The sequence below is a fragment of the Serpula lacrymans genome (assembly GCF_000218685.1).
Source record: "Serpula lacrymans var. lacrymans S7.9 unplaced genomic scaffold SERLAscaffold_4, whole genome shotgun sequence".
In the NCBI taxonomy this organism is placed as follows: domain Eukaryota; kingdom Fungi; phylum Basidiomycota; class Agaricomycetes; order Boletales; family Serpulaceae; genus Serpula; species Serpula lacrymans.
The window spans coordinates 287,570-311,493 of NW_006763293.1; the positions used below are offsets into that span (position 1 = coordinate 287,570).

At 47.0% G+C, this 23,924-nt stretch overlaps 6 protein-coding genes across 6 annotated transcripts; 4 read left to right on the forward strand and 2 right to left on the reverse strand.

The window, feature by feature from the left end:
* Positions 1-483: 483 nt before the first annotated feature.
* Positions 484-4,722, forward strand: SERLADRAFT_446355 (uncharacterized protein; the record flags this gene model as incomplete). Its single annotated transcript, XM_007315160.1, has 9 exons — positions 484-890; positions 951-1,209; positions 1,260-1,905; positions 1,961-2,054; positions 2,232-2,330; positions 2,387-2,856; positions 2,931-3,033; positions 3,088-3,775; positions 3,841-4,722. 9 exons carry the CDS (start codon positions 680-682, stop codon positions 3,887-3,889), a joined length of 2,619 nt encoding a protein of 872 aa, XP_007315222.1.
* Positions 4,723-7,871: 3,149 nt separating this feature from the next.
* SERLADRAFT_460012 (uncharacterized protein) lies at positions 7,872-8,975 on the forward strand (the record flags this gene model as incomplete). The annotated part of the gene is made up of 6 exons (XM_007315161.1): positions 7,872-7,939; positions 7,985-8,061; positions 8,110-8,350; positions 8,406-8,482; positions 8,535-8,607; positions 8,660-8,975. The coding sequence occupies 6 exons, from the start codon at positions 7,880-7,882 to the stop codon at positions 8,681-8,683; spliced, it is 552 nt and encodes a 183-aa protein (XP_007315223.1).
* A 296-nt stretch (positions 8,976-9,271) lies between these two features.
* Positions 9,272-15,489, forward strand: SERLADRAFT_354579 (uncharacterized protein; the record flags this gene model as incomplete). The annotated part of the gene is made up of 20 exons (XM_007315162.1): positions 9,272-9,335; positions 9,439-9,696; positions 9,753-9,776; positions 9,967-10,082; positions 10,138-10,331; positions 10,391-10,486; positions 10,540-10,735; positions 10,806-11,013; positions 11,071-11,354; positions 11,409-11,433; positions 11,553-11,605; positions 11,658-11,786; positions 11,839-11,871; positions 11,927-11,963; positions 12,013-12,793; positions 12,846-14,845; positions 14,868-14,871; positions 14,924-15,010; positions 15,060-15,168; positions 15,218-15,489. 20 exons carry the CDS (start codon positions 9,272-9,274, stop codon positions 15,332-15,334), a joined length of 4,815 nt encoding a protein of 1,604 aa, XP_007315224.1.
* Positions 15,490-17,136: 1,647 nt separating this feature from the next.
* SERLADRAFT_460017 (uncharacterized protein) lies at positions 17,137-17,668 on the forward strand (the record flags this gene model as incomplete). Its single annotated transcript, XM_007315163.1, has 2 exons — positions 17,137-17,246; positions 17,321-17,668. A coding segment is annotated over one exon (177 nt), but the record flags the coding sequence as incomplete, so codon positions are not given.
* Positions 17,669-17,950: 282 nt separating this feature from the next.
* On the reverse strand, positions 17,951-20,181 carry cfs1 (uncharacterized protein; the record flags this gene model as incomplete). Its single annotated transcript, XM_007316167.1, has 12 exons — positions 17,951-18,144; positions 18,195-18,397; positions 18,454-18,584; positions 18,637-18,743; positions 18,799-18,813; positions 18,869-19,057; positions 19,119-19,328; positions 19,389-19,550; positions 19,611-19,669; positions 19,733-19,749; positions 19,801-19,960; positions 20,014-20,181. The coding sequence occupies 12 exons, from the start codon at positions 20,129-20,131 to the stop codon at positions 18,118-18,120; spliced, it is 1,398 nt and encodes a 465-aa protein (XP_007316229.1).
* Positions 20,182-22,449: 2,268 nt separating this feature from the next.
* SERLADRAFT_460023 (uncharacterized protein) lies at positions 22,450-23,924 on the reverse strand (the record flags this gene model as incomplete). The annotated part of the gene is made up of 7 exons (XM_007315164.1): positions 22,450-22,784; positions 22,839-23,120; positions 23,175-23,255; positions 23,313-23,458; positions 23,513-23,529; positions 23,613-23,723; positions 23,779-23,924. 6 exons carry the CDS (start codon positions 23,841-23,843, stop codon positions 22,971-22,973), a joined length of 570 nt encoding a protein of 189 aa, XP_007315226.1.

Here is a 23,924-nt window from a genome sequence, read left to right on the forward strand (position 1 = left end):
GGGGAACGAAGGTCGTGAAAAAACTAAGTTCGAAAGCTTGCTTGGAAAGTGAAAATTTGTTGACGCGTGTCAGCAAGTATAAGGGTTTGTTTATATTATATAGGGAGCACTACAAACTTTATTAGGTTTGCTACTAATATGTACTAAGATAAACACATTTGAAACCCAACTGAGACTGCGACTAGGAAGCAATTAGACGGGTGCTTATTGCACTGTGATTTGTAGTGATGGAAGGGCAAGGATTACACACAGTAGGCGTAAATTAAAGCCATTGCATTGCATGTCCAGCGCTGGTTTCGTATCTGATGACAGTAGAGAACCAGTGTTACAGGCGTGAGACGACGGAGACTATAGGAAGAGATAAGCTGGGGCGTTATGGGTGGCGCCGAGGAGCCGAGTGCGGTTATCCGAGAGGAGCTGCAAGCGGACTGGGAAGCTGAGTGTGATACTTATATCTCCGACTGGCCAATGCGCTTTGACCCTGCACACATCACGGAGTCAGACTCACTGTCGGTTGAGCCAGCGACCTGTAAAAACTCATAGCAAAGGTGATAAAGGCGTGTTGACCGTCTGTGTTTCTCCTGCCTTTTTTCCGGGTCTCGTTTGCACAGAAATAAGCCATAGTGTTGCCAATAACGCTTGAGAGCGCGAGGGAGAAAAAAAGAACCGCTCGTCGCATATGGATTTGTACACGAATGCGCCTACTTGGCTGCAGCAGCATCAGAGCCAGCAGGGCCAGCACGTCCCCGATCCCCAGCATGTCCACCTAGAGCCCAGAAACGATGACTGGAAAGACCATCCATCACCCTCCACTCAGCCAACAGGCGCCGGCGCGACCCCATCCACACAACCCACCTTGGATCTGAGCGAGTTTGGTTTGGACCTACCCGGTGAGCATTCATCCTTAAGCGCCCATATTCCATGTCAATCCTCATCCCCTCCTTCTCCAGGTCCTTCGTCCTCATCGTCCTCCATGTCCTCACAGCCTCAGTCCTTTTATAGCCATGCTTTTCCCCACAGCTATTACATGCCCGCTGTCCCAGGTCCTTACAATGCCATCGCGTACGGCGCACCCTCGTGGCCAAGCCAGACCCAACCGGTTCCTTTGTCAAGCTACTCCTCTTTGAATGGGGCAACCACAAGCTCTTCTCAGCCCACCCATTCTCAGCCTACCCAGCAGTCAGCGTCCCCTTCGCAAATGATGATAGAGTATGTGTCTATTTCTTCTTCACTTTCCACGTGCTAATTGTCCGTCACAGTCCTGCCCTGACTACCATCAATGGCTCCGATGTCCAGTCACAGTATACACAGCAGTCTAATTATTCTTCATCTTCGCAGCAACATCCCCAACGTTCCCAATATCAGTATCAGTCGCATATCCAACCCTCTACTTTATCAATAAATCCTTCTTATGTTCATCCTTCTCATTTTTATCAACCCCATCCATCACAACACCAACCATCATCTCAACCCCAGGGTACTCTTTCTCCCCATGCATTACATTCTCCTTCTGCCACGATCATGGGTTCCCTTAGTCTTATGTCTTCACTTTATTCTCCTTCTACGGCATCTACTTCAACGTCTACCTCACAGACCCTTACTCCTCAGGCTCGGAAGGAACTACTCCAAGCTAACGTCAGGCCCCTGTTACTTCCCAATTCTTTTACTGGTGCAGGGGCTGTTAGTTCTCTTGTCAACTTCATTGACGATTTTGGTTCGCAAGATGTCGATCCGCAGCTGCGATTGGAGATCTTGACAAAAATTAGAGATAATGCAGGTAATCATTACTTTCGAGCATGGTCTGAAAACCCCACCGCAATGGATGTGACGCGAGAATGGCTCAAGGCAGGTTTCACCGCCAAAAGTGACAGTACTTTAGTCGAGACTGTTATGCCCCTGTTGCACGTAAGCGCACAGTTTTATCTAGTATTGCACCTTTGCTAAGGGAATCGTTCATTAGATTATAGACCGGCTGCCTCTCACGATCGAATCATTGAAATCATCTAAGTTAGGCAAGATAATTGTGAAATTGGTTAAGGAACCTCCAGCTCCGGGTGAGTATACGTTCCATGATATTCAAGTTTCGTCCTTTGCGCATATCGAGTCGGCTTCACACGATGAGAAGTCTGTTCTTGAATCATTTTCTATTATTGTCCGTAGTTTAATGAATTGCCCGCTGATTTGCGTATTAAATATTATGTATCCTATTCTATCTATCGATGTCCATGTAGCAATAAAGGACATGGCATCTAACCTGGAACGAAGATGGCGCCAGTTGCTTCAGGCGCAGGATAATGCCTCGAAACAAGGCGATCCTAAAGTGGCAGAGGGTGAGTCATGTCATTTTAAATTCGTCCAAAATCGAGAAATAATAATGTTTATTCAGAGGCCAAAAACAAGAAGAGAAAACCGATAGACCCTCCTACGAAAATCCCACCACCAACGAAAAAGGTAGCTGTTTCTTATCCTGTTTCGAAGGTGACGGTGGTCAAGAAGGAGGCGAAATCTGCGGTTAAGGACGCCAAGTCAGACTCGTCTTTCTTCTCGGCGCCAAAGCCAAAACCGAAGTTGCCCAACTTCAAGAAAGCTGCTCTGCCAACCAAGAAGGAACTAGATCTTAATGTTGCACAGCCATCGTCTATTGATCCGTTCCAGGAGGTTTTGAAGTCGATGGCAAAAGGTCGAAAGGAGTCGCCAGCTACCTCTACGCCACCGCCGACATCTCAAGTTTCAGCAGCTAATGCGACAAGTTCTCTTATTAAAGTTAAGAGGAAATCTGTCACCTGGGCTCCCGAGGGTCAACTGGAGTCAATTCGACTTATAGAGAGGGCTATCTACGACGATGACCCAGTAGATGTCAGCTACCTATTCCTGCTTGACATGATCTTGTATTGTAAATTAATGCCGTGTTTCCGACTATTGTTACACAGGGTATTCATACGTCTCATAGTCTCCGTGACTTGGATCGAGGTGAAGGAGCAGCATTGCATGTTCCCTTGTTCGAAGAACTCATCGACTGGTTTGATCCCATGTGTAAGCAAATAAAGCATATAAAATCAAATGTGTTATTGACGAAATGTCTACCAGCTATTGAAATCCCCGAGGACATCGAATTGCCTCCGAGAGGCTTGCAGAGTGCGGAGAGAGTAACTCAGGAAGAGCGAGAGCAAACTGCTTTAGGTGCATTGTATATGTCTGCAGCGCACATACCCGATAGCCCTGGTGAACCTACGATCACCATTGCAGATGAAGAAGTTGATAAAGAGGTCAAATTGATGACGGTGGGGCAGGACGGTGACAGTACATTTTGGAGTGAGGCTAGTTCCTCTTCGATGGACACTCAGCAAGTTTCGGTTGCCGATCTCGTAGGTCAGCTTACAGCTGGCGATGTTGATCAGACAATGGCGAGTGCGCCGTATGATGGGCAGAGCTTCCATACATTGGGATTTGATTCAAAACTGCTTTCTTCACTTGCTGCTATGCAAACCATTCCTCCCGAACAGATGCAGCAGTTGATGCAACAAGCTCAGACCATGTTTGGCCAGGGCCAATCCAACAGCGTACAGCCCCCTTACGGCGGCGCCGAACAAAACTGGAATGCGAATCAATATGCCGATTATGGACAGGATTACGCCGACGACGGCTCACGAGATCGACGTTGGGGAGCTGATAGCAGGGGACGAGGGCGTGGCCGTGGCCGCGGCCGCGGTCGAGGTGAAGACGTTGGTTTTAGAAATAATAAAAGAAAACCTTGCAGTTTCTTTGCAGCAGGAAGGCGAGCATTAATTACAACAATGTTGAACGTGAGACAAGAAACTGATGAATATTTCGTAATGACAGATGCAAATTTGGCGATCAGTGCGACTTCAGTCACGAACCTATATATTGATTATCTGGACCATTGTAGCATAAGCAGAGTATTCCTTGACATGAAAAACAGTTTTGAGATCGTTTTCTAGCCTTTAAGTGGGTACACTAGGACGAGGGACTACGAGGGACAAGGGTATGTTCTCCAAGACATACCCACACCATACGATCGGAGTTCAATTCCCACCGATAAGATAAAAACGTGGAATTCGGTGTCATAATAGTACAGGTAATTATAAATAACACGTTCATGGACCGCCCTCCTAGTTTTAGATCCAACGCAGAAAACAATGAGTATGGTACACTTTGTACTGCGAAACAGCTGAGATAATCGCTAACAAAAAGACAAGCAAATCCGACGATAATAAATCAAAACACAGCAAAGAGGCTTCTATCCACCGGCTGTTCGCCCGCGCTTTCGGGTCACTCTTTTATTAGGAGGTTGTTCGGCATTACTCGTGGTGGGTGAGTTGGTATCATTAGGCTTCCGTTTGAGTGTAGCGTTGCCTATCGATGGCGTAGTGTTGGCCGAGGTCTGGGAGGTGGTGGGTGCAGATGACGTCGAGCTTAGTGGCGGAGGAGCAGGATTCGACCCCTGCAATTGCGGTTGGCCTTTATTCTTCTGTGGAGTGTCGATAGACAGATGATTATTTTGTGGGGAATCAGTTGAAGGTCTTGGTTGTGGGATGGATGACGGATTTGCCGACGGCACACCAGAATAGAGTGTTACTGGGGCCGAGTGTACACCGTTGAGACCCTGAAAGCTCTGAAAATTGACTGGTCCAGCGCCATTAGACATGGCCAACGTTCCAGGCGGCCCTAAATTTTGTGCTTGATTCTCTTTTATACCCACCGCGAATTTCTTTAGCGCATCTATGATTACCGATTTTAACATCTTAACTGAAGGACTAGACGCCTCCAAAAACATACCCATTGGTCCTAATTTGGTCTCATTCGAAAACGCAATCAGATCTGTCATCTGACCAACACTTTCCGCCAGCTATCGAAGACAAACTCAGCGCTAGCGATTCAAAAAAAGTCATCAGAACTGACCTCTAAACAGCGCATCGTTGCTTGAGGAATTCCAAAAGCATTTACTGGTTCTCCAGGTATTGATGCGTGCTCGATCATGACTCGGGGTTCCTCCCACTTCTTGTCTTCTTCTGACGTCGCATTGCCATTTAAAATTGGCGTTGATTCGTTGCGAGTACGAGGTGTTTTTGGAGACCCGATGACGCGTTGCCCTAGTAATGATTCCAGCGCAATGTATTTGTCATGTAGATTGGCGTGAAATTCGAGATTGTCAAACTTCAGCACGTATGGAAGCTGCTGCGATGATTGTTGCGCTGCTCCAGCTGCGAGGTTTGTGGTGGGTACCAGCAAAACATGAGCTGTCAGCGGGCCTCGCAAAGTGACGGTGTACCCGTTGATATATCTATAGGTCCACACACACACACATTCAACAACAGCATGGTGATGATTAACCAGTCTCTCTCTCGCACCATCCAATGACAGTGTCATGGATTTGACACCCGATTGGGTGGTAACCAGAAAAAACCGAGGAAGAATTGGGACTCCAATATCTGCCGATTTGATTAGGTCTGCCGCATCAAGTAATAACTGTCCACAAACCAAATGGTCTGGCCTCCGTCTTTTGGTTATCCTTCCACAGTGTCAGCTTCATGGCTGCTTTCGGCATGAAATACTCTCTAACTAGGTTTTCCCAGTAAGATAGTTGAAGTTTCTTTGAAATTTTTGGATTAGATTGGAGAATAAAAAGGGGAAATGAATATTTACATTGGGATTTTCACCAGAAAGCACGCCGCTAAACTGGAGAAGGCGTATCAACCCTTGGCCGAGCCCAATCGGCAAAGTCAATCTACTCGAATACGAAATGAGCTTTACTTATATCAGTATATATGAAGCGCAATTTACAAGTTTTGTTGTTGTTGACGAGACGCGGTCGATGGGCCGCCGTCTGAGGATGCCATAGTTGATGGAGCACTAGAAGAAGGGGTTGCAGCGGGTACTGGGGGAGGTGCTGGTCGAGGCGCTATGGATAATTGCTGCGCTGGATGCGGAGGCTGGTGAGGAGACTGATGGGGCTGAGGGGCGGGAGGTATCCGTGCTTGGGAGAGATGCCCAGAACCGGGCGTTAATTGGGCTTGAGTGCTTCGTGGCGTATGCGACGGCCCTGCTTGTGAAGAGGGTCGTCCTGGGGCCTGAGGCTGAGACTGTGGCCGAGGAGGTTGTGGGATATGATTGACCATATGATCGGACTGGTGTGGAGAGTGCTGGTGTGGTTGTTGCTGGCGAGGTGGTGGATTGCTATGATGAGGGTTGGGGTGGGGGTTGGGATGTGAGGGAGGGCGTGGGGGGACATTCGTTGGAGGGGGCGGAGGCATATTATAATGAGAGTTAAAACTCTCCGTCTGCTGCATGTGCTCGTACTGCTGGGCCGGCGTCGGTTGGAAGTTTGAGCGGTTGGGTGGATTAGATGAATTTAATGGCGGCCCGTTTATCGATTGCGGAATATCGATCTGTTGACTAGGAGAACCCGAGGAAGGATTGAAAGCGAACTGTGGACCCCCTTGTTGCATCCGCCCATGTGTTTGAGAGTATGGTGGATTGTGAAAGTTCATGAACATGACGTTGTCCGAATTTAATGGAGCTCTCGGCCCAGATCCTTGTGAAGATCCCGATGTAGCCATCGACATTCCTGCGGGATTGAGATTTTGAGGGTGATTTCCGGGACGAGGTGACGAAGATGATAGGGAAGATGTTTGATGAGGAATAGGATGTTGGAACCCACTCTGCGGTAAGGATAAGGGCGGCTGTCCACCTCCTGATTGAGCTTGTACAAGACCGGATGGCTGAACCAAGCTCGCCATCAACTGGGCTGAAGAAGTGGAGGTTCGTGTAGGATTTTGAGGCATACCAGGATTCGGCTGTCGGCCAATAGCCATGGGGATATCTGGTGATATTGGGCCCTGCATCTGCGGCATCCGCACGCCCATCTGCTGGTGTTGTTGTTGTTGCTGCTGTGCCTGGCGCAAGTGCGCGGGTAAACTTGTCTGCGGGTTCATGCCCATGCTCAGAGTAGCTACGCCCTGTTGACCGGGATGCATACCGCCTACATGGCCAGCGGTCTGGTTGAGGGACTGAGGATGCGAGGCTACACGACGTAGTTGACCGCCATTTCCTTGCTGAATCATGGTACCCGGAAAACCCATAGCATTATGAGGAGATGCGCCCATGTGGGGGGCAGCTGATGTGTTTGGGGAACCGTTCATCTGAGCATTCTGGGACTGTTGAAAATAGAGCTGTTGCCGCCGTTGTAGACTGAGCTGATACTGAGCAGCAGAGATTTGGGAGTTGTTTGCGCTGTTTGGCTGAGGATTTCCGAGCATGGCTGCAGGATTGGAGTTTGAGTTCGGGACGAGGTTCATGCGAGCGGAAGGCTGCTGCTGCTGACCTGGCTGTTGTTGGTTTTGAAGAAAGTGGGAAGTATTTAGTGGCATTTGGCCAAGAGGAGGCATGCCCTGCTGTTGTCGAATCATGTTGTCACTCTGAGTACGGTTCATCTCTGTCGGTCGCCCTTGCCGATCAAGGTGGCGAGAAAAAGAGAAAACGAGGCCAGGAAGGGACGAAGGCCAAGACAGGGAGGATGTTTGAGGTGCAAGAAAAGAGTAAGATGGGGGTTAAGATGGGAGAAGGACGTTTGCTGTCGCGGGAGAGGAAGAGATCGAGGAATCGAAAGGTGCGGCGGAGGAGGGTGTGTGGTGTGAAGCGGTGAAAAAAGAGGGAAAGATGCGAGCAGGACGTTTGCGACGACGATGAAGGATGTTTGTTGACGGGAGGAGGACGGGGACGACGTCGGGAACAAGGTGTTAAACGGACCCAAGGTTGTTCAATCTAACAGCCTGCAGCGCGCTCACACGCAGGCTTCCAAACCCACGTGGCTAGGCGGTACCCGTTTACATAACTCAAAAATCTCTCTTCTCCTCCACAAATGGTCCGCCAGTTCAAGTTCCACGAAAAGAAACTCCTCAAGAAAGTCGACTTTCTCAACGTATGTCTTTCGTTATAAAACACAACACACACTCACCAAAAACAGTGGAAACAAGATGCCAACATACGAGAGATTAAAGTCATGCGCCGGTACCACCTCCAAGATCGAGAAGACTACCACAAGTAATATCATCCTTCCCCTCCCCCAATCTCCTCTCACCACTCCCACAGGTACAACAAACTATGTGGATCTCTGAGGGCTTTCGCTCACAGAGTCTCCATGCTCCCCCCTCAGGACCCCTTTCGCTCCCGAATGGAAGGCCATCTCCTCTCCAAGCTCTATGATATCGGCATCCTTAACTCGGCTGCAAAACTGAGCGACGTAGAAAATAAACTCACCGTCGCCGCTTTCTGTCGACGCCGTCTGGCTGTCTTCATGTGCATGTCCAAAATGGCCGAGTCAGTCAGTGCGGTGGGTACCATGGGCTGAGCAATCAGGAACTCTAACGCTAAACTTCACCACGCAGGCTGCAAAATTCATCGAACAAGGTCATGTCCGTGTTGGTCCAGATACCATCACAGATCCTGCATATCTTGTCACAAGGTTCGTAACTCGTATACTTTTCTCTTCAACAGTCAGCTCATTCAGCTTTCAGACACATGGAAGACTTTGTCACATGGGTCGACACGTCCAAACTGAAGAGAACTATCATGGCATACAATGACGAGGTACGTATTGAGTCGGCTGATACTAGATCGTCTACTCACCAAGCATTTGCAGCTCGACGATTTTGATTTGCTGTGAGCGCCTTCTGTGGTCTGCGTATAGGAGAGCGAAATGCCCCTTCATAACCTGTTCGTGAGAGCCTTGGTGGCCAACATCGATAATCTGCCCGACCAACTGGCACAAAGAACGAAGAGAGTACGCGAGGCATACTAAGAGACCTTGTGTGGTACTTTACACTTCACTTCAAAAGTATTTCAGTGGCATATAGTATTGTCAAGTTGCACGTGAGGGAAACTAATGTCTGTAGTCTTGCTTTCACGAATGCAATAAAGGTGTGGTTTTAGGGAGATTCGCATATCAGATATGATTTGCGATGAATTTTAAATTTGTCGCCTCCCCAGAGTACAGACTGGCATTACTTTTCAGACTACAGATTGAGACTTTATTTTTCCGGTGTGTATGGAAATGTGGCGTAAGCGGTGTAACTGAGGGGAGCTGTGCCACGCGAGCTGTTGTGATGAGGCTCTGACGGAAACACGCGTGAAATTACTAGGTTGACCAGGACCGCAATACACAACTACTCCATCTTTACATTTTTTTTTCTATATCTGCTTAATTCTCAATTTCTAATCCTGCTGCTGGTCCACCGCACTGTCACCATAGGACATGGCCGAGCATGGTGACGGAAACATCAAGGTCGTCGTGCGATGTAGGCCGCTCAACAGTCGCGGTTCGTGTGCTATGTTTCTCTCCAATCAATACCACAAACTCATATTCTTATTGTATATTGTGCTGATACCCCGTTTCCTTTCACAATTAATTCAAACATGAAGAACTTGCGCGGGGTGCCAAGCCCCTCATCCGCATGCAAGGAAACCAGACTTTCCTCGATCCCCCAGAGTCAGGATCGTCGCAAGACTCGAAGCGTGCCACCGAGCGGAAAACGATGCCCTTCAGCTTTGACAAGAGTTACTGGTCGGCGGGCCCGAGAGATGAGCCGGGGTATTGTTCACAACAGACACTATACGATGATTTAGGGAAAGAGTTGCTGGACCATGGGTTCGCAGGGTTTAACGCGTGTATATTAGCATGTGAGTTTTTACATGGCTGACTACCCAGATGATATGACTTACTTCTTGAAGAAAAGATGGTCAAACTGGTATCGTAACCTGTCAACTCATTCGCTAGAAATTCGTCGCTTACTCGTTTCGTTGCATACAGGATCGGGGAAGTCATATAGGTAAGCATGATGAAATCCTAGAGAGAGTGACTTCTGACCTTCTGATAAACTCGCTAGTATGATGGGGTGTACGTTTCGTTCCTATATTCCGACGTCTTTGCTGCTTATCGTGTCTTTGCAGATGGACCCGACAAAGGCATTATTCCACTAACTTGTTCGGAGTTATTTGTACGAGTAGAAGATAAAAAATTGGTCGATCCAAACGTGAGCTTTACTGTGGAGGTGTCATATATCGAGGTTCGTGAATGCCATCCTTCGCCTTGCATGGCGCCCAAATGATATATTCCCCTAGATTTACAACGAGAAAGTCCGAGACCTTCTAAATCCCAAGAACTCTGGGAATTTGCGTGTTCGCGAGCATCCTAGTCTAGGGCCATACGTCGAAGATCTGTCAAAGCTCGTTGTAAACAGTTACGACGAGATGATGACGCTCATGGACGAAGGAAACAAAGCTCGAACGGTTGCTGCGACGAATATGAATGAGACGTGCGTCCCATTTCTTCAACATATATGCGCCAAACTACTTTCTAAGGACATGATTCTAGGTCATCTCGTTCCCATGCAGTATTCACCCTTCTCCTTTCTATGAAGAAACATGACGTCGGTACCAACTTGGACACAGAGAAGGTCTCCCGAATTAGGTTCGTCCCCTGCTGTTGTGTGTCATCGCCTTTTTGTCTCAAGCGCATTTCAGTTTGGTCGATCTAGCTGGTTCGGAACGTGCAAATTCCACCGGAGCTACGGGCCAACGTCTCAAGGAGGGCGCTAACATTAACAAATCACTCACCACTCTTGGTAAAGTCATATCATCATTGGCTGTTGCCAGTCAAGATAGCGGGAAGAAGGGGAAGAAAGGAAAAGCAGAGGAATTTGTCCCGTACCGTGACTCCGTACGCGTCTATCCGATACAAAAATATCACTACCCAGTAACTTACGGAAACTTTGACTTGACTTTAACAGGTTCTAACTTGGCTATTGAAAGATAGCTTGGGGGGTAATTCAAAAACCGCCATGATTGCTGCTATATCTCCCGCCGATTATGAAGAAACTTTGAGTACACTGCGTTACGCAGATCAAGCCAAGAAGATTAAGAACAAGGCTGTAGTCAACGAAGATCCTAATGCCAAACTTGTTCGTGAGTTGAAAGAGGAGTTGGAGATGCTGCGAGGTAAAATTCTTGCGTTTATACTGGAGTGACCTGTGCTAAGGACTCCACATCTCACAGCACGTGTGGCTGGATCGAGTGGCGAGGATACCTTTGACCCTACGGTTCCTCCTGAGAAGCAGAAAGTAACTTACCAGACAAAGGATGGAAAGATCAAGACTGTTACGAAGGCAGAGCTACAAGAGCAGATGGAGGCAAGCGAGAAGCTGATGGAGAGTCTAAACGAAACCTGGGAGGAGAAGATGACTAGAACACAAGAAGTACAGAAGGAGCGCGAGAAAGCATTAGAAGAGCTTGGGATCACGGTCGAGAAGAATCTTGTTGGTGTACACACACCGAAGAAGGTAAATACTTTAGACGCCGCTGTGAAACATACACTAAAATGCTTGAATACTCAGATGCCGCATCTGGTTAATTTAGTAGGTTTCCATTCATTTCCTGGGGAACCGCACTTACGTCAGACGATCGTTACCTTACCTCTAGAATGAAGGTCAGTATAGTCTATCTTTGCAACATAGATAGTAACTCACGTGATGATGCAGATCCGCTGATGAGTGAATGTCTAATCTACCAGATCAAACCTGGTTCTACGATGGTCAGTGGACTGCTCAATGTCATAAGCTGGCCATGGTTATAATTGTCCGTAGATTGGGCGATTGGACAGTCAGAAACCTGCAGCCATACGCCTTAGTGGGGACAACATTCTCGAGGAACATTGCTACTTTGAAAACAATGATGGGAAAGTAACTTTGCACTCTATGCCAAATAGTGTGACGGTGAGTATATTTTTAAATGGCCCAGAAACTTGCTGTAGCTTAATATCGACAGTTTTTAAATGGGAAACAAGTATCACCGGGTCAAGTGCGTCGTTGCTGCGATGATATTGCTGTGGTCATTATACTTATAATTTACCTAGGCATACAAACTTCGTTCCGGTTTCCGCATAATTCTAGGTCAGTACAGTGACTCTGTAGAAATGACTCACTCAACATTGGAGTACAGGTGAACATCATGTGTTCAGGTTCAACAATCCAGAAGAGGTTCGCAAACTACGAGATCGTGCCACGGCTAGGTCCAATATGCATCTTAGTGTTACCGCGGCAGATTTGGAAGGAGGCGAACCTGCACCACCGTCTACTCGTCCAGACTCTCCAACGTCCTCGTCCGCCGATGAAGCCGATGTGGACTGGAATTTTGCCCGACGAGAAGCTGCTCTCGCTCGCCTCGGTCTTGACCCCACTCTCGACAATTTACCAGACGAAGAAATTAATAAGTTATTCGAAAGAATTACTAAAGTGAAGACAATGCGGGATCACAATTCAAAACCACGGCCCGAAAGCAGTCTTAGCCAGGCTGACGATGTATGGAGTGAGTCTGGCCGACCGTTTTCAAGTGATGCGACTACGGACGATACAAGCCTAGATGCTGGCCCAAGTCATGGTAGCCCAGAAATGGATGGACCTCTGAAGGACGTACAGCACCAATTGGAATCTCGTTTGCAAGCCATCACCGAATCGACAGAAGCAGACGATTTGAAGGTAGAAAAAGACCACATGGAACACCAATTGAAGCTCGTTCAAAGACAGATGAGACGCCTACTGGATGCCCGTGCCCGAGGAGAAACTGACGTTGATATGATTCCCTTTGAACCTATCATCTACTCTGCAAAACAGTTGAGACTAATACGTAAGGTACTGGACAAGTGGAGGGCACATCGGTCATTTTCAATGGCTGAAACGGTGCTATCTAATGCTGTGGTTGTTAAGGAGGCTAATGTGATTAGGTATGAATCAGGTGGAATGTTTGTCTTGAAAATGATACTGATTTACCACCAGCAAGGAATTGGGAAAAGAAGTCTCTTATAACTTTACAATTGCGTCTGGAGGCTCCTTGGCAGCACCAATGTCAGGAGTTGACACCATCGCTGGTTTGGACGAGTTCGGCGACGTCGCTGACCCTGTGCTCGCATCCTTAACTCAACCTTCCGTGGCCATCAAGGTCCTAGACAAACGTCATAACGCGATTTATACGTGGTCTTTGGATCGTCTTCAGCAGCAGCTTCAGCGAATGCGCAATCTCACCACATATATCGACCGTCCATCATACACTCAGCATTTTTCTTCGGACGAACCTTTCTATGATTCCCCACCACCACAGTACTCATTCATCGGCAATGCCCTAATTTCTCTCGCGCCCCTTTCCCGCCGGTCATCGTCGTCATCTATAGTGCCGATATTTTGCCGATATACATCTGAAGCTATTGGATCTTGTCGAGTCGATATCAAGATCATAAATGTTATCTTGCCCTCAAAGCATGGGAATGCATCGAATGCTTCGACGCGACCTACCTCCCCTGCCCCAACTTCTATCACACCAGGGAGCAAACTTACCTTTTTCCTGACTATCGACTCCGTGAAGGGCCTGTCCTCCCACGATTTTTCTGCTATTCACTTGCAAGTGCGACTGTCTTCCTTCGTAGGACCGTCACTCACCACAGAAGAAATTTTCTCATCCTCCACTCTTGAAATGGACACGTCTTCACTATCAGGGCTCAGGTTCCGCCGTAGCTTCTCCATCGTGGCGCCTTCAAAGGTCATCACACACCTACGTCATGGTTACGCGCCAATTGAATTCTTCGCGGCCGTAAAACCCACATACTTGGAGCGCCTAGAACGTTGGGATGAAATGCGTGAACTCAAACTCCATCCCTCTCATGCAACTTCCACCGCTCCAATCGAGTCTCCGCCTACCGTTCTCCCTGCAATGCGTCGTTCTGAAACCGATTTCGTTGTAGAACAAAGTCATGATGTGGTAGCTTGGGTACAGATACGCGAATTGGGTCCAGATGGACAATATGATCCGGTCTCCGTCATTTCCCAAGGTAGTCTCGATCCGGGTGCATTTTCACTCCATCAGGGTCTGCAGAGGCGGGTTCACTTGTTCTTATCGTCGGACTCGGGAAACCAGCTCCCATGGTCGGAATTTACGAAGGTGCGGCTGGGGAATGTGCGGTTACTTGATCCGAAAGGCCGTGTGCACGATTCTACATCCAAAGCATTGGTTACACTTCCCTTGCTAGCAGAGCAGACAGTCGATTTCAAACCAGATGGAACGGGGACATTAACGGGGGAAGCACTTTGGGATTCCAGTGTGCACGATTCATTATTGCTCAATCGTGTCACAGCCAGCAATCACCGTATCCTCCTTCAGCTCAGTTGGTATGTCGCCGTGGAGACATGCAGCGAACCTGTGCATTTTACCATGGACGTCGCCGTAACAATGCAAACGCGGGATGCTCGTCCCCCTTCTCGTCTACTGACTCTGTTAAGTTCTAACAAGATTTTACTCAAGACTAGCGCGATATTCAAAGTCCGTTTGTCTCCTCCTCTTACTCGCTCACCAAAGGATCTTTGGCGTCTGGATACATCTGAAAAATATGTTCGCGGCGAAGAGTCCTTGGGCGTTTGGAGAGCTCGTGGCATTTCCGTGGTTGAAGACTATAACCGTTTGGTCTCAACAGAGCGACGTGCTGCTGATGTGCAAGCCATACGTGTTATACTTGCTTCTTCGCCGACACGCCTCGACCACTCGGAGTCTGCCGCCGTATGGGGTTCCGACGTATTAGTGCGGAAAGCCCTGGAATTGTGGCAGAAACGTTTCGGTCACACAGGAGAGGTCAGTGTCCTGGGAATTCATCTCATCCATCACCCCTGTTCCCCTGACTTGCATCGTTTTCAGATCACCCTGAGCCAGGAGCCTTCTGATCCCGAGAATTCTGATTCGGCACGCAAAGCTTCTACTCTTGAACTTCAAGAAGGTGTGAAGCTTATCTCCAGTACTAAATTGGTATCGCAAAGGCAAGTGCCGACCATAGATTCCCATTCGGCTGAACTTATACGATCTTCTTGCACAGCGACGGACCCACTAAGAAAGGCTATCTGCTAATTCTTACCGATGCCGGCCAAAACATATGGGAAAAGCGATGGTTTGTTCTTCGAAGGTCAGTCAATTTAGTGGTTGACGTACGGGAAGCTTATTAAGAGATCAAGGCCCTACATCCATATTTACACGCACTCGAATGAATTGGAAGAGATCGGAATCGTCAGCCTTCACGGTGTTAACGTCGAAAACGATCCTAATAAGGAATTGTTGTTAGGCGTGAGTTGCTTTACGTCTGACTCTAGGCATCGACTGACTTCTGTCATAGAAACGCTTTTCCTTCACTTTGTTTACGTCCGCCAATTCGCATGCTCTGGCCGCTCCTTCCCTTAAGGAACTCCAATCATGGACTCTGAAGATCGATCCTACTAGGTCACTCCCTTAACATGCATTCCTGATTTTACGTGCACTTATGGCATGTGCATTCATTCTACCGGAAATATATTTGTTTCTATACCCACTCCTTATATTGTTTTAGATATCTTGCCAATTAGACCATGATTTGTATGTGTTCCTTATTAATAGTACTATATCAACTTACACCCATATATTAACTCTTGAGTCGGAGAAAATCTGTAAGTGACTTATCTTGACCATACATTTCAAGCTCAAAACTTGTATATATGGATCCAGACTGGAGTTTGTTCTGAAGAAATGGTATGGCCCATGGTCAATAATGTCAAATGTGACGGCGATATAAAATTTATCTGACAACAGATGTGGTCGCGATAAGCGCTTTCCTCGCTGCCAAGAGAATTTATAAGCAATATTCCTGCAGTACTCCCGAGTAAAAGCGTTCAGCTTGAAGTTATCCTAAACAAGTCTCCCATGCATGGGAGGCCAGAAGGGACTCTTAAAAATCCAAGAGTTCGCGTTATCATGACAGTATTCGTGCTGACAGAAATATCCCACTATCTAAATTCTTCGCCACGTAAATCCCTTTCGACACAGCGACTGTCTCATGGTGAGCCGTAGCTGAGACCTGTAAGTATTATTTACCCGTTTACAGACTTGCAACTGTTGCAATTTCAATTCGCACCGATCGCTGCTTGCGCTGCCTTGGTAGTGGTAACATTAGTGAGTGTAGCCGCCTAAAAAACTATACAGTCAGTTTATAATTAGTCTCTAGAGCCTGGGCCCATGTAAAGGTGAGTTATCGTGGCGTATATAATGACAGACAGCCTGAGGACTGTGGTAGTATTGCCACGACCAATGGCACAGGTCCATTTGCACATTACAGACAGGCAGGAGAACAACGTGAGGTACCGTCATTTTTTCGTCATTTTGACGAACCAGAAACTTACTACTAGTAGCATCCAGGTGCCGTTGTGTATCCCTGTTCCGCACACATAGCAACAACTCCACATAAAATGCGGCTCAAGTAAGCTTTTGCCTCCTCGTGCTAAGATTTTCTGCTCGCTTGAAATCTGATTGCATGGTATGTCTCATGATGCGGCGTTTACTCGACGACATACTTATTCAACCGTGAGCACTTCCAGGCCCCGGCCCTCTCTTCCCGTTCATTGAGAGTCCACCTTCGCTTAAGAAGCCGTCCTCTCACGCTCAATGTTTTCCAGACAGAAAGATGAATGTAAGAGCCTGAGGTCCCCGTTGTGTTTCTCATGTTCGCTCGAGTTAACGATGCCAAGGCTGCCAATGGTATTGCCTTTTTTCCGAACAATGGTTATACATAGAAGAAACTAACTGCCAATACCAATCTGATAGAAGAAATCAAGGGGCCGCGCGGAGTTATCGCGGTAGATTCTCTAAACGAGTTTCCTATTTGTGTAATTGAATGTTTTTACTTGGTTGTTTTACACAAGTTTTACACATATCTTTCTCGAGCCGCTTGTCCCGACCTGTGAAACTCGCTCGGGTACGAAGGATCTCGGTATAACGTATGAGCACTGTTCAGTATTCACCCGTTCCATTCGCTAGTTCTTGACGCAGCAGGGCATACTCGCCCACTGCCAAACCTCTGTGAACACTTATGACATACGACTTCGGTCCGTTATCAGCGAAACCTGTACATAGATGGTTGTCCGAGCGGTCCCGACGGTGGGATATTCTATCAACACCCCTTACACTATGACGCGATGGCAGGTTTCGGTGCTTCTTCTTGCCCATATCGAGTTTCAACGGAGTCGCGTCGGCCATTTTAATGGAGGTAAAAGACAGGGTGGAACCGCGACGTGTTCTACCGCAATGAAGAAAAGCTTAATACTTAGAAGTCCCGATACACACACCACTTACACGAGTGCTTCTTTGCCTATCTACGGAGCGCAACATGTACAGTGGTGAGTAACCACATCAATGCACCTTATGGCTAATGTTGATCATGGCATATGCACCTGTTTTACCCTGCACCCAGGCAAATCAACCTTGTCGGACACTGTGACACATAACCTCTCATAATGAGAACAGCCCCCGCTGGAGTGGATATTTCTATGCGCTGATTTGACCGCCTGTTGCCGATGAGTGCTAAAAGCCTTGCTTAATACAGCACAGGGACCGATGAAACCGGCCTGCAGGTTTTTGTGTAATGCTGGCATTCCAAGCAGAGTTTCCGTTGATAATAATACGAATCGGCGCTTGTTTGCATGATGGGCTGTTTATGTCTTGTCAGATTCATCGATTAGGGTCAACCTCGTTTTGCTATGTTCGTTTTTGTACAGTCCCACAGGCTTCACACAGACGGTCATCCAATACCTATTATTGTCTCGGGAATTTTACTGACACATGTAAGTGCTTTCTCAGGATAATTATAAGGCCCATCCGGACGTACCTGAGAGTCAGTGAGAGCTTTGGGGCGGCTGTCCGCAACTTTAGAGGTTGCCAAGTGGAAACGCACGTAAAAATCTACACAATAGCATGGAGTAACGAATATTTTATTGATCAAAGCACCCTGGTGCGCCGCTACAAAGTTGTTCCGCAAAAATGAAAAGGATCATATCTGCTGTATAGCTATTACTTGCCTATATACAGTGTATGGTGAGAATATATGAGTAGTACGCTACTATGGCCCAGCCTTCTATTGAGACGAATGATGATACCACCTGTCTTCTATCTCCAACATTTTTCCGTTTCTTCAGACACGTCGCCGCGTAGATATTATATCCTACAAAAAGATAATAGCCTGACTAATCAGGGGGCCCAACACGGTAATGCTTAATCGCACGCGGCAGGAGCATCGTTCTGTATAACTTATTAGCGTAGGACAAAGAACAAAAGAGTAATATACTTACTGCGCGGATGAATGTTAGCATATGACAAGTGATGTATCCTTTAGCAAAGCCTGCTCCAGCATATGCGAACAGGTATTGCCACTTCCTTTTGAAGACTTCAAACTCTGCCCTGTCACGGAGCGCAGGGTAGTCCTTCACGATGGAATCTTGGCTGATGTTGGCTTCCAAGCGACGTCCCCATTCGCGAAGCGTACGGGGATAGTCTGAAGTAGAATAAAATGAGATGGGCACCCAAACGGATAGGCTGAGAGACACGCACGAGCAGCATGGTTCTCAACTCCTTCTAGAGTGAACCTTCCTTCTGACCCAGCCTGAGCGGCGTTGATCAGTGCGGTGGCACTAGGGAGACAAGAATTCGGCCACATATAGCGACGCATGAAATCCTCCGCTCTACAATAAAGTCAGCTAAAAGGGGGCAAAGGGCTGAGATATGTGACTCAACTGATAACCGGAGTATCGGGACTCAGGGAACGTGGATGCACTGACGACCGCTGTCGCGTGATCCGACTTCAGAGCAAAATCGACAAGTTTGAAGTAGGTTTGGTAGTGCTAAAAGAGACTCATCAGTAATCTGTGTAGAAAACACTGATAGGACGGGTTATACCTTTGATCCTACATGCTATAGGACATTTCAAATTAGCAATCATTCCTAAATTGATGATCTGGTAACTTACTTCAAGCATTTCAATACTGACGAAAGCGTCGAAGGCTTTTTCAAATGATGCTGGGATTTCACGATAGTCCAGAAGATGAACTCGGATGTAGTCCTGGAGGCCTGCCTCTCTGACCCGTTCTTCGGCGAGTGCTTTTTGTTCGACCGATAAGGTCAGAGTATCAACTTCACATCCAAAAGTACGAACGGCCTGCCCAAAATGAAAACTGATGAGAAAGTGGAGAGTTGAACAATAAACAGTGAGATTTTACCTCGATTGCTAGACCTCCCCATCCGGAACCAAATTCTAAAACTCGGTCACCTCGTTTAACACGTGCCTTGGTGAGAACGTGTCGGATCTTGCGAAGCTGAGCAGCCTCCAGATCTCCAGGAGTCGGACCGTCAGTTAGATCACCCCGCACACCACCCTCGTTTTCATTCCAGAGGGCGCAAGAATACATCATTTCTTTACTCAAAAAGGCCTTTTGTCACAGAACAATAAGCCATGACAACAAGCTGAAAAACAATAAGGACGGAAATACCTTGAAGAGCTCATTTGACTGATCGTAGCTCGCAATAGCATTCAGACGCGCCTTGGATCGCGTCTGTCCAAGAAATGCGTTGGATACACCGGAAATTGCCGATGATATACGACTGACAGCGGAGGACAACCCGTCCATGCCAGTTTCATTGTCAAGCCATAGCTATGCATGAGAAGAAAGTCAATGATACTGATGCCAACAGCATAAACACTGATAACTCACGTCCATGACGGCCTTTAGGTTATCAACTTCAACATCACCTATCATGTAAGCTTCGCTGACTAGAGATGTCGACACACATTTAGACGAAACTAAAACCAGGAAATATTTCGGAAAACACTTACAACCGAGGTCCTGAGAACTGCATTACATATTAATAATTATTACTCTGACTAGTGTTAAGCGCACTCACAAGAGAATTCGGGTCCAAAAATCGCTGTTAACGACCTTTATGTAAACGTCATTGCAGCCCTTTGCACGGATCCCGAAGTGATGTGACCCTTCGGAGTCTTGGACAGTCAAGTGACCCCTGGTTATTGCTTTATCGAGGACGGCGAGGACCGAAGCGCGAGCTAGATCCGAGTAAGTGTTTGTGTCGACAGAAGAGGTAGAGAGGGGGACCCACCATAACTCGATAATAGTGACTTGGGGCTAGGCAGTACTAGCGAGAGAGAAGAGGGCGAACGATAGAAACTCGTCGATGGCGAGAAAGCGAGGGCAGAGGAGGATGTGGTGTTCAACATTGCTGTGAAAGACAATGGGATAAAATGGTAATGGTAGATGGTATTGCTACAAAGAAGATAAGAAAAGAGGGCGGAGGGTAGAACGAAAGTGAGGATGAGTTGTCGGAAGTTGGTAGAGCTTTATATACGGACGGACAGGATATTTGCACCCACGAGTTGTATAATATTTGAAACGGTAAATAGGTATACATCGTGGGCTGAGACCGGCAAAAATAGAGGTGATAAGTTGGTTGTGTTTCATGGGCGAGAGGATTCGCGGGAACCTGAATGCCACAATGGAGTCAAAATGTAAATTTGATCGGTCACCGAATTCATTGCAGGAACGATATGATTGTATAGGATCTCGATTTGGCGTGCAGAACAGGATCAGATTGATACCGAATAGGGTGACAGAATCCATATGCCCACCTGCACGCTGCAGACACACACGAGAAATTGGCTGGAAAATGGGTGATCCCCACGCCAACAAGAAAGAAGAAGCGAGAACCGATCTCAGTGAAACCAAGATACTGTATTCGATACGAATGTTGGATCTGAGAATCTGCCCTTGAGGAAGAAATGTCAGTGATATTACTGTCAGTCCGTGTCTTGAGCCACTGACCTGCGAGCGTTGCCACAGCGCGGAGTTGGGCGTCCCTGGGTGATAAGCGCTGCCAACCTGTATAGCCTTTACTCGTGAAACAGCCCTTGTGCATATATCATTCTGCGTGATCCCGCCATTGTTTGTGCTGCTGTAAAGCTGCGAAAATGAATCACCACATCCCTGGGAGGCTTTCTCGTACTCTTTTTTACCAACCTGGTAACACGTGGCTCCCACGCTTTTCGGCTACACACTCGGAATCTCTCTCCAAGGTGCCTATACGGGCACGCGAATACGGCGAGTTGCTCTTTGCTTTTTCTCAGTTCCCTCTGAACCTTTGCACTCCCAGTCCAATCACGACATTTCCGTGTCTTTTTCTGTTACCATAGCACGCTCGTCATAGTAGCCGTATGCAGTCAACGAATCTCCCCATACTGCCACCTGCGCGCAGCCTGTTCGGTAAGAAACATCCGAATGCGCGAATCCATCGCACCGTCCCTCCATTGTGTAACTAAAGTTCAGACAACTCCCGTATATTTCTCCCTCCAATAGAAATCGTGAGTCAACTCTGTACGCTTAAACTTTTTTATTTTGTTTCAAGTTCGAAGTCAATGTTTTTTGGAAATACCGGAACAAGAGCCGTATCTGGATACGTGCATGGGGCATAACCTCATTATCGTGACGGCAATGCCTTACGGCGATGAATAACGCCTGAGATTCCGTTTTCAAGTCAGCTGGGCGCGGACGCAGTGTGATGATATTCCACCAAAACACCAATTTATCACAGCACTATTGTTTTCTCGCCGCCCAACACATAAGACAAGGCCACGGAAATGGATAGCCTACTTTGTCCTTACAAAGTTCTTCAGAAGCTCTGAAACTTTGTACTGCTTCCAGTCAGTGGTGGCGGACCATGATATATTAGTTTGAACTGCAGCCTTGTACTACCATCGCGGAGCATGAAATTTATCATCTACGAGATAGATCACTAGCGACTCTTCTACCAGATTTTGTTTTGTCAATAGATTCAACCTTTTAGAGACTTTACCCCGATTCAGACAACAATGACCGGCAAAACGGTTGATTCAGCTCAATCAACTTTACCTGATCTTCAGAAGTTCGACTATGGTCTGCGATCACAAAACCATGTGCATGCAAGATGACGACTTTGGAGTGAAGAGATAGTAATTTTTTTTTCCTCCTAGCTTGGATAGTCAACTGTACTACGCTCAAAGCTCAATGCCTGTCTGTTGTTAGGCTCTTTCAGATTCTTATCTGATTACCGGGCCTTCAGGAAGCAACCTCACGAACTAGTGCTAGTGAGTACTTTATCAGTCATGGTTTGCGACTTGTCGAATGTTGATCTAACAGTCACAATTATCCTATTGAAGCGATAGGCATGGTACTACATGGAACGTATACCTTCTCAATGAAGACGCATCAAAAAGAAGGCCCCTAGTGTCAATGCCGAGCGCCTTCGGTGCCTACTGGGATCTGTCTACCACACACTAATTCTCATTTAAGGGCAGATTGTGAAAATTTAAAATGGGCAAATCGTGAAAAATCGATGATCCACCTACTTGGGCTGCTAGCTCAGACATGGTGATCGAAGGTTCTTAACGAATTCCGGGGGGCAATCGCGAAGCAGACAGCGTTCAGGGGGTGAAAGCAAGCCCAAGATGAACTCATAGTAGTATCGCATTTTCTCATCATTTACATACATTTTGATGCTCCTTTGAAAATATCATAACGAAGAAGTGTTCTTTTACATGGTAGGCAAGTTATCAATACATATACAGGTTTTTACTTCCTAGTCCAGACTTACAGATTCTTATTGTTTTGCCCAGCTTCTGCTTATCGGCCGTCGCGGTCAGGGGGGCAATACAAAAACGAAGCTACCTGATACCGGGTTTCACAGACCGACTAAGCGCTACGAGTAGCACTTGTCTTCTATCTGGATAGGATTACACAGACTACTCAGGCAAAGTGTGGAGCGCCTTGTAAGTATTAAGATGGAAATAGACGCTGAAGCTATGTCGTTGATACTTATTACCACGTGCACATTATCTTTGTCTGTGTCATCCAGTTCAAGCACTGAATCATACTTTTGAAGGTGTATGAACGTACCATGGCGAAATACAAGATACTTAGTTGCCGAGTGAAACCTTAGCAGCAGCATGGCATGCTGGTTAATAGTGAAGAACCTCAGAAAGGGAGATGCGCAGCAAGGTGTGCATGTGGGAAGTGGTACTAGTCATATCAACTTGTGATTGTCGTGGAGCTATAATAGAGCCTATTTGCGACATCTTCAACAACCCAGTCGAGGCCTGAAACCAAATTCTGGCCTGTGACCGCGCTGCAAGACATAATCTTCCAGTGATGCGATTTGATCGAAAGTAAATCCAGGGACTGGAGACAATAGTCTTTGTTAATGAACCACGGAACTGAGATAATGGGACGTACGTCACGGATCTCCACATCGTTCATAGAGCCCTGAATATCTTGTTTGTTAGCAAACACGAGGAGGGAAGCTCCTGCTAATCTCTACTTGGGTTATCAGCCACATCGAATCAGGTGATAGGAAGAAACAATAGTACTTACGTCTTCGAGGAGGAGGGCATGGAGTTCTTCTTTACAGTCTTGCATGCGCATCCTGTCACCTGAATCCACTACCCAGACGATAGCGTCTGTCTGCTCAAAGTAGTTCCGCCAGTAGGGCCTCAAGGTTCGTTGACCTCCGACATCCCCTGAAAAGCAAGTCATGTGTGCCCTTGGAACAATTGAAAGTTAGAAGCACGTACAGATGTTTAATGTGTATCTTTTGGTAAACAATAAGAAAGATCGATGGGGACATATTAGTTCAAATTACGGTGAACTCCTCAGACAAAGTTCCCCGCTTACTTTCCATGAAGAAATGTTTTGATATTGAAGCCTAATGTCGGACTCACAGTCATAATGTCTTCGCCGTTTAATTTCTTCAGTATTGTTGTTTTCCCAGCATTATCAAGACCTCTAAGGCTTCCTTCAGCATTCCGGATGACCGATAAGTTGATACGGTGAATCATACAGAAAGAGAATCCGCATTTCCCTTTCTTTCTGCCGATTCTTTCTAATAATTGTCAAAAGCCCCATGTCTTCAACGATGGCGAACGTAATTCACAAAAATGTTAGATCGACTCGAGTGACCGATGGAGGTCTTCTGCGAAGTAAATC